General features: G+C 38.6%; 1 protein-coding gene across 4 annotated transcripts in view; it reads right to left on the bottom strand.

Annotated features, from left to right (window-relative positions):
* Positions 1 to 2,909: 2,909 nt before the first annotated feature.
* GDPD1 (glycerophosphodiester phosphodiesterase domain containing 1) overlaps positions 2,910 to 10,141 on the bottom strand; it is a 57,022-nt gene continuing 49,790 nt past the window's right edge. For 2 of the 4 annotated variants that reach the window (XM_032280693.1, XM_032280692.1), the window contains exons 8-10: positions 7,927 to 7,986; positions 6,104 to 6,155; positions 4,780 to 5,312 (exon numbers count right to left, since the gene is read on the bottom strand). In XM_032280693.1, the coding sequence (XP_032136584.1) occupies positions 5,190 to 5,312; positions 6,104 to 6,155; positions 7,927 to 7,986 (235 nt within the window). In that variant the 3' untranslated portion in view covers positions 4,780 to 5,189. Of the gene's footprint in view, positions 3,766 to 4,779; positions 5,313 to 6,103; positions 6,156 to 7,926; positions 7,987 to 10,141 lie in introns of those variants that run through there. The other 2 variants (XM_032280695.1, XM_032280694.1) reach the window with 2 other exon arrangements.

Raw genomic sequence — 10,141 nt, 5'->3', positions numbered from 1 at the left:
AAAACTACAAAAAATTAGCTGGGCATGGTGGTGTGTGCCTGTAATCCCAGCTACTTTTTTGTAGTTTTAGTAGAGACGGGGTTTCACCATGTTGACCAGGATGGTCTCGATCTCTTGACCTCGTGATCCACCCGCCTTGGCCTCCCACAGTGCTGGGATTACAGGCTTGAGCCACCGCGCCCGGCCTCAGATTTAGCCTTTCATCCAAGGGCTAAGATGTTTAAAGTATAGCCACTCAAACTTCTTTTTATCCTTTCAAACTCAAGTGCACCCACATTCATCATCTTTACCACCACATTGTTTCCCCTCTCCAGGTTCTTCATTTTTTTGCAGGTTTGTAACTTTCACTTTTTCTTTTAAGGTTATCCAGTTGCCAGCTCTTATTAATTTTCCCTGTTTTTATTCATTATTTTTATTTATTAAGATGGAGTTAGCCGGGCGTGGTGGCTCATCCCTGTAATCCAAGCACTTTGGTGGCCAAGGCAGGTGGATCACCTGAGGTCGAGAGTTCAAGACCAGCCTGACCAACATGGTGAAACCCCGTCTTTATATAAAAAATAAAATTAAAAAGAGATGGAGTTTTGCTCTTGTTGCCCAGGCTGGCATGCCACAGTCTCAGCTCACTACATCTGCTTCCCTGGTTCAAGTGATTCTCCTGCCTCAGCCTCCCAAGTAGCTGGGATTACAGGCATGCACCACCATGCCTGGATAATTTTTGTATTTTTAGTAGAGATGGGGTTTGACCACATTGGTCAAGCTGGTCTCGAACTCCTGACCTCAGGTGATCCACCTGCCTCAGCCTCCCAAAGTGCTGGGATTACAGGTGTGAGCCACTGCGCCTGATCTAATTTTTCCCTTACAGAGGTAAATAGATTGTTTCCCTACTTATACTACCATTACTTTCTTTATTCATTTTTATTTGGAGAAAGAGTCTCACTCTGTTGCCCAGGCTGGAATGCAGCAGTGCGATCTCAACTCACTGCAACTTCCGCCTCCCAGGTTCACGTAATTCTTGTGCCTCAATTCTCATGTAATCCCAAGTAGCTGAGGTAACAGGTGTGCACCACCACACCTGGCTAATTTTTTGTGTTTCTTTTTTTTTTTTGAGACAGAGTGTTGCTCTGTCGCCCAGGCTGGAGTACAATGGCATGCTCTCAGCTCACCGCAGCCTCTGCCTCCCGGGTTCAAGCAATTCTCTTGCCTCAGCCTCCCAAGTAGCTGGGATTACAGGTGCAGGCCACCACGCCTGGCTTTTTTTTTTTTTTTTTTTAATAGATTATAGACCAGGATAATTTTTGTATTTTTAAGTAGAGACGGGTTTCACCATGTTGGTCAGGCTGGTCTTGAATCCCTGACCTCATGATCTGCCTGCCTCAGCCTCCCAAAGTGTTGAGATTACAGGCGTGAGCCACCATGCCCAGCTAATTTTTGTATTTTTAGTAGAGACGGGGTTTCACCATGTTGGCCAGGCTGGTATCAAACTCCTGGCCTCAAGTGATCTGCCTGCCTCGGCCTCCCAAAGTGCTGGGATTACAGACGTGAGCCACTGTGCCTGGCCACCAAATTAATTTTTATGCAATCTAAGGCAATTTAGATTTGTATGAATCTGTTTAGATTTCTGACCTGGTTTCTGGGCTGTTCTCTGCTCTAGGCTTATATCTTTCTTTCAGATTATAGGATGATCAACTTTCCAAACATTAATTTTTCAATGCTACCTAAATGAGGCACAGAAAATATCTTTTTTTTTTGGCGGGGGGAGACGGAGTTTCACTCTTGTTGCCCAGGCTGGAGTGCAATGGCGCAAACTCGGCTCACCAAAACCTCCACGTCCGGATTCAAGCGATTCTCTTGCCTTGGCCTCCCAAGTAGCTAGGATTGTATTAGATGTTAATGGTTTCCCATACTGGAGGATACTGTGATTTATGATTTACGTTCTGGTTTCTCAACCCATCACAGCCATTCTTCTTCACAGTATGGCTATGAGATGACTGCCTATAGTCGCTCCACACTCTTCAATTTCTAGAATTAACCCTGGCCAGAAATGAGAGATTTAAGAAACTCTGAGGGTGGGGACAGTGGCTTATGCCTGTAATCCCAGCATTTTGGGAAGCACCAAGGCGGGCAGATTGCTTGAGTCATGGGCAACATCGTGAAACCCTGTCTCCACAAAAAATACAAAAATTAGCAAGGTGTGGTGATGTACTCCTGTAGTGGCAGCTACTCAGGAGGCTGAGGTAGGAGGATCACGGAGTCAGGGAGGTTGGGCCTACAGTGAGCCAAGACTGAACCACTGCACTCCAGCCTGGGTGGCAGAGAAAGACCTGTCCCAAAAAACAAACCAACAAACAAATACATGATGCCCCTATAAGGAAGCAGAATTCAGATGTTAACTGAATGATGATCAACCTTTTGTTAGAAAATACTATGTTTTATTAAAAAATTAAAGTCACCTTGACAATAAAATCACCAAACTTTTGAAACATTATTTTCTAAACATCTTTACCTTGTTGGATGCTTTTTCTCCTACTGGTTTACATAATGTATAAGCTGGCCCTTTAATATGATCTACTCTGAATCATAACAAAGCAAAATTTAGAAAGAATAACAAAAATAATTCTATCAAAGATGATCGAAATGATCCCTAGCAACTATAATCATAAGTTACAATAAGTGAAATTGAAAATGACTGATTCAATGGATTACCCGCCCAAGTTATTTGTTTAAATGCCAAGAAGCAACTTGCTTACCACGAAAGTGTTTCCATATTTTCTTTTATTTTCTTTACTAGAGAGAAATCTCAGGTGCATTTATTATTCATATGATTAAAGCACACCTCATTAAATTCTGCAAAAAAAAAATCTATAAAGCATATTTGGAATTAAAACTGAAAAAAAATCAAAAACCCTTACTTTGTTCTTGGAAAACTTTATTTCAGTTTAAACAACAAAGCAAATGATATTTATGTCATCCAGGGACAGAGGGAGAGTACAGTCATCCTTCATAGCTGTTTCATTGCTGAACTCCAAACAAGAGATGTAATCTAGGTAAAAGACACTTATTATTCCTGATTATATTCACCTCACAATCTGAGATCATAAAAATTAGTCAAATATATTAAAAACAGATTTATGTGAAGTCACCTCAGATAAGCTGAGAAAGTCATGTCTAATGCTTTGGAAAATTCTGTTTCTACTGAATACTCAAATGAATTTTAAGGATCAGGAATATCTTTATGGGGGTTTTTTAAGTGTTAGGAACAATGATATGCACTTTCATCAGTTTGCTGTAATTATTAGGATTCAAGATGGTATTTAAAATCTAGATGTAGGCTCAGTTAGTTAATGCCAAAATTGGAAATCTTATATTTTTTTTTGAGGAAACACAAAAATATGACTATTTGGATCTTGTCTTAATTTACAATTGATAAGTTCACTTTTAATGCTTAAAAAAAGGGACACGGTAGAATTGTTACACACTTGAAAAAGGTCTCAAATAGAATGTTCCCATTAACAATAGCAACTCAGAAATCTAATTCACTCTTCAGGATTTTATTTCTGATCAACTAATCAACTTTTATTTTCTTGAGCCTGACTGCTGCTAATTATGTATAACTTGCCAGATAACTACACATCACTGATTTCCAAGCTCTTCTTCCATTTTATATTTCCCCTTTAACTAAGATGTACCTAAAAATAACAAGACACTACCAAATAGCTGCAGTGGCCTTCAAAATTTCTTTTAGTGGCTAGGTGTGGTGTCTCACACCTATAATCACAGCACCTTGAGGCCGAGGCAGGTGGATCATCTGAGGTCAGGAGTTTGAGACCAGTCTAGCCAACATGGCAAAACACTGTCTCTACTAAAAATACAAAAACTTAGCCGGGCTTGGTGGCAGACATGCCTGTAATCCCAGCTACTTGGGAGGCAGAGGCAGGAGAACTGCTGGAACCCAGGAGAGGTTGCAGTGAGACAAGATTGCACCACTGCACTCCAGCCTCAGTGAAAGAGCAAGATTCTGTGACAAAATTAAAAAACAAAAAACAAAAAAAAACAACACCTTTTACTAACCAGTTGATTGTATTCCAGTGAAGGCTAATGCAATTTTTTTTTTTTTTTGATACAGAGTCTCATTCTGTCTCCCAGGCTGGAGTGCAATGGTGCTATCTTGGCTCACTGCAGCCTCCACCTCTTGGGTTCAAGCAATTCTCCTGCCTCAGTCTTCCAAGTTGCTGCAATTACAGATATGCACCACCACGCCTGGCTAATTTTTGTATTTTTAGTAGGGACAGGGTTTTGCCCTGTTGGCCAGGCTGCTCTCAAACTGCTGATCTCAGGTGATTCACCTGCCTCAGCCTCCTGAAGTGCTGGGATTTACAGGTGTGAGCCTCCGCACTTGGCCCAATGCCAAATGTATCCAATAGTCTTTGATTCCAGAATTACTTATAATAGAACACTACATCATCTACAGAAATCTTGATCAATAATCTAGATAATTTCGTTTCTAGAGGCTGAGGCAGAAGAATCACTTGAACCCAGGAAGCGGAGGTTGCAGTGAGCCAAGATCACTACACTGCACTCCAGCCTGGGTGACAGAGCAATACTGCGTCTCAAAAAAAGTAAAGTAAAAAGTAAAGTAAAGTAAAGTAAAGTAAAGTAAAGTAAAGTAAAAAGGAAAGTAAAAAGGAAAGTAAAAAGGAAAGTAAAAAGGAAAGGAAAGGAAAGGGCATTAAATAATAAAAAGTTGTAATTGGGACTATTAAAATATTTAAACATTCAAGGTTCCATCTTAAATCTTTTATTAAATCTGCTTTTAATAAAAGATAATCTAGTTTCCAGATTATTGATCAAGATTTTTGTAGATGATGTAGTATATGTAACATTTTTGTGTATGATATCAATCAAGATTTCTTAGAAGATCTAGAAACTAAAATGCATATTAAGAAACTAAAACTTACATCTCATAACCAATTATCTTTCTAAATAATTTACAAACATAAAATATACAATATTATTTAAAATAAATATACATATAATACATAATGTCTACATTCTCATACAGGCTTAAAAATGAGGTAATAAAAACTGATTAAACCTTTTACCACTCTGAAAATGGCTTAGGAAAATGATGGTGAAATATCTTTTTCTTAGGTCTTCATTTTTTCTTTCAATACTTCTAAGTACCTCTTTTTCTATGCTGAAAAATTATGTAAAAAATCCCTGAGCTTTGTTGGATAGTCTGTCATCACCCCAGTTGCTCCCAAATCAAAAGCTCTTTTGTATTCTTGTTCTTCATTTAATACCCAAATATACACCTGAAAATTAGAAGTGTGAGAAGTATGAGAATAAATGTTAAAATACAAAATTATTTTTATAACAGTATCCACTACAATCTTGGTACATTTAGAAATAACCTTTTAAAGCTGTCATTTAAAGAAATCATTAGATCCTTTTTTAAAACTCCACTTTGTTCCTTACAGAAATGAGAGATGTTAAAAAAAAAAAAAATTCACTGTGCTCATTAAATATACACTGTCCCGGCCGGGCACAGTGGCTCACACCTATAATTCCAGCACTTTGGGAGGCTGAGGCAGGCAGATCACCTGATGTCAGGAGTTTGAGACCAACTCTGCTAACATGGCGAAACCCAGTCTCTACTAAAAATATAAAAATTAGTCAGTAGTGGTGGCACACGCCTGTAATCCCAGCTACTTAGGAGGTTGAGGCATGAGAATCGCTTGAACTCAGGAGGTAGAGGTTGCAGTGAGCCGAGACTGCACCACTGCACTCAGCCTGGGTAACAGAGTGAGACTCCATCTCAAAAAAAGAGGAAAAAAAATTTTATACACACACACACACACACACACACACTGTCCCAACCCTCTGGCATCAGCTATTCTGTACATAAGAGGAACCTAGCTTCAGAAATGCTAATCCTTCATTGCTAACTGTAAGGAAGAGCTTAAAGGTCCTCATCTGTGGGTCAGTAAAGCAGTATCATCAGAGGCAGGGGCCAAACTAAGTCAGTTAAAAGTTATTGCTCTTTATATTCATGTTAAACTGGTGAGCTATGCTGCTTCCAAAATGTATCATTCCAAAAACTTACTTGAATGCCTCGAGCAGTCAGGTGGTCAAACAAAGCTTTCCTCATTAGTAAACTAGAAAAGAAAAAGTATAACTGTTTCAGGAATTTAGTCCTTAGTCCTAATTGAGTCAATTAGAATTTAGTAATTCCTAGTTTAATTCCAATGCTTCACCAATAAAATAAATGGTCTCAAGTAATACTGGCTGCTGTGAATTAATTTATGTCTTAATTGCTGGATCACCTTTCACTGCGGGCTGCTGACTGGTGGACAACCAGAACCTCCTTTTCACTCCTTGCTGCTACCAGATTTGTAGGAGACTCATTCTTGTTGACACAGCTCAATGGAAAAGAGGCTGCCTCATTTTCACTGCTGAAGAAGGAGAAAGAACTGGCTTTCCTTTCTTACTATTAATATGTGTTCCTGACTTTCCAAGTTAAAATAAGTCAGAAAATGCAGGTCAATTTCTATAACATCATAGTTCAGTTACATAATGGATTAGTCTTTTGTAAGCTATGTTGGAAGCATTATATCCGTTAATTATACTATCCTATGTCTAGGGAAAAAAACATTTTTTTGTTTCAAGTAACTCACTGATAAGTGAACTTTCAGAATACAAATCTCTTGAGCAAGATAGGAATTCATTGTACTGGAAAGATATATACATTATTTCTATTCTGTTGTAGCTATTAGAATGATTAAATAACAGAAAGTACAACTCATGTGCTCTTAACACCAATTAAAAAATGCATCCTTGTCAGTTAATAGGGTTGAAAAAAGAAAAAAAAAATGCATCCTTAAAAACTGGAGCTTAAATCAGGAACAAAGCAAAAAATAATAAACACTGACAAAAAGAAAAGATAAAACTAACTGTTTAAGACTCTTTGAAAAAGGCGTTAAGGCTGGTTGCGTTGGCTCACACCTGTAATCCCAGCACTTTAGGAGGCTAAGGTGGGCAGATCACTTGAGGCCAGGAGTTTGAGACCAACGTGGCCAACATGATGAAACCTCATCTCTACTAAAAAATACAAAAATTATACGATGTTCGTTGCGGGCAAAAAAAAAAAAAAAATTAGGTGTGGTGGCAGGTGTCCATAGTCCCAGCTACTCAGGAGGCTGAGGCTGAAGAATCACTTGAACCTAGGAAGGGGAGGTTGCAGTGAGCCGAGATTGCTACACTGCACTCCAGCCTGGGCAATAGAGTGAGACTTTGTCTCAAAAAAAAAAAAAAAAAGGTGTTAAATAATAAAAAGTTGTGATTTGGGACGATCAAAATATTTAAGCATTCAAGGTTCCATCTTAAAGCAAAATATAGTACAATTGTGATTTTTACTAAAATTAAACCCATCATGTCTAAATTAAAGCATTTTCTTTAAAGTTGATATTCACTCTATAGATGGGATTTCCTTTCTGCTGTTAAGTCTTGGTGCAGAGCAGATTTTTCTGAGAAATGTGCTGTAGGCAACACATACTTTTATATATACTGTGTTGCTATACTTCTTTTCACCATGCTTTGTGGAAACAGCAAGTAAGCAAAAAGGAATGGTTATTTATTCTAGTACTGCTACTAACTAGCTAGACAACCCCAAGTAAATAATTTAACTGAGTATATGGGGGCTCACTTTTCTCATGAAGTTGGATGGGATTATCTCTCAAGATTCTTCCTAAGGTTTTGTGATTAGTTATTAAGATAGTTCTAAATAATTCCTATACATTTTGTATAGTAGGTGCTCAATTTGTCCTTGTTACAAATTACATGTGGTAAGCCTGCACTAAATTTTAAGTGTAGTATTTAATAAATATGGCTGAAGCAATAACTTGCATATTAAGAAACTAAAATTCTTACAGATCAGAAAGCCAGATGAGAAACTTTTGACTTCTGGACATGGTGTGTGGTTCTTTTAGCCTAGGGTAAAATAAAGTTTGAATTACAAATTAGAAACACAGAATATATTAGTGTGATACAATAAAACAAATTCAAGAATGAAAACAGTGCCTTGTACTTTGTATATTCTCAAAAAATATTTGTAAAAATTATAAAAACAAAATAAAGTCCAGTTGGATTCTGTTTCCACTGGTCTCAAGCTAACTTTTTGCTATCCCTATTCAAAAGTAATAAATAAATTTAAAAATAAATAAACGAATGTCTTTCCAGAGACCCTGGTGCCCTGGGCTCAAGTCTCTTCTTTTCTGATGAAATCTTTCTCCTGCTTTGTCTGCTACAATTTAGTATGTGGTAGATTTTAACATACAACGAAACTGTACTATAGATTAAAGTGAGCTGTTTACCGCATGTTTTCCTTTCCTTTAAAATATCTGTAGGCAGGCCAGCCACGGTGGCTCACGCCTGTAATCCTAGCACTTTGGGAGGCCAAGGTGGGTGGATCACCTGAGGTCAGGGGTTCAAGACCAGCCTGGCCATCACGGTGAAACCCCATCTTAATAAAAAAATAAATAAATAAATAATAAAATAAAATATCTGTAGGCATGGTGGCTCATGCCTGTAATCCCAGCTCTTTGGGAGGCCTAGGCAGGTGGATTACCTGACAAACCAGACCAGCCTGACAAACATGGTGAAACCCTGTCTCTACTAAAAACATAAAGATTAGCCAGGCAAAAAAAAAAAAAAAAAAAAAAAAAATGTATATCTGGGCCAGGCATGTTGGCTCATGCCTGTAATCCCAGCAATTTGGGAGGCCAAGGTGGGCAGATCACTTGAGGTCAGGAGTTAAGAGACCAGCCTAGCCAACATGGTGAACCCCTGTTTCTACTAAAAATACAGAAAAATTAGCCAGGCATGGTGGTAGGCACCTGTAATCCCAGCTACTCGGGAGGCTGAGGCAGGAGAATTGCTCGAACCTGGGAGGCAGAGGTTGCAGTGAGCCAAGATTGTGCCTGAGCGACAGAGTGAAACTCCATCTCAAAAAAAAAAAAAAAAAGTGCTAAATAAAGTACAGGTTCTTTTTTCCCTAACTCTGGCCCCAATGGAAAGTCCTGGCTGCAATTTCAGGAATCTTAAAGACTTAGTACCTCAAATACTGATTACCTCCATAAACAATGAATGTTGTCTTAGGAAGTATCCATTGTTTTCCATAGAAGTATTAAAACACAGGAAAGATATCCTACCTGTGTCTTAATCCATAATCACTTTTTAGAGAAAAGATTAATTCTATAGCGTTTGTTCTTATGTCTGTATTTCAATAATACTTGCTTCTAAAAAGAACACATGAAGATAAACATAGAGTAAACAGTCTACCCCAGGCCAGAAGAAAGCTAAGTAGTTTAGGAATAAATGTTTATTTATTTATTTATTTTTAGATGGAATCTTGCTCTGTTGCCCGGGCTGGAGTGCAATGGTGCCATCTCAGCTCACTACAAGCCCTACCTCTGGGGTTCAAGTGATTCTCCTGTCTCAGCCTCCTGAGTAGCTGGGACGTGTGGCGTACAGGTGTGCGCCACCACGTCCAGCTAACTTTGTATTTTTAGTAGAGATGGAGTTTCACCATGTTGGCCAGGCTGGTCTGGAACTCCTGACCTCAGATGAACCACCCACCCCCTCCCCAGGCCTCTCAAAATGCTGAGATTACAGGTATGAGCCACCTCCTTTGGCCAGGAATAAATGATTAAGGATCACTTTAATCTAGCAAATAAAATAGGGTTTTTTTCTGGTAGATAAGAAGTGTTTTCTATTGTTTTGTCAATAGAATAGGGAGGCTGACGCAGGAGAATCGCTTGACCCTGGGAGGCAGAGGCAGAGATTACAGTGAGTCGAGATAGCACCATGCACTCCAGCCTAAGCGACAAGAGCGAAACTCTGACTCAAAAAAAGAGACATCCTATATAAACTTTTCTTTTCCTATCTCCAGAGGTTTTTATGGTAGAGGCGGTGGTGGTTTTTCTTCCTAAATGTATTACAGTAATACCGTTTTTTAATTTGGAGTTTAATGGAGTTTCAGCTGGGTAAAGCTGTCAATGAAGTAGAAAGTAGTAGGGGAAAGTGGAGGGCAACTGTTATTTGATGTGAGAATAAAAGAATTATTGATTTTCTGTAATTAAACTAA

The sequence above is a fragment of the Sapajus apella genome, unplaced genomic scaffold (genome assembly GCF_009761245.1).
Source record: "Sapajus apella isolate SASKATOON/1434 unplaced genomic scaffold, GSC_monkey_1.0 scaffold12, whole genome shotgun sequence".
In the NCBI taxonomy this organism is placed as follows: domain Eukaryota; kingdom Metazoa; phylum Chordata; class Mammalia; order Primates; family Cebidae; genus Sapajus; species Sapajus apella.
This window is presented reverse-complemented; position numbering and strand designations above follow the sequence as displayed.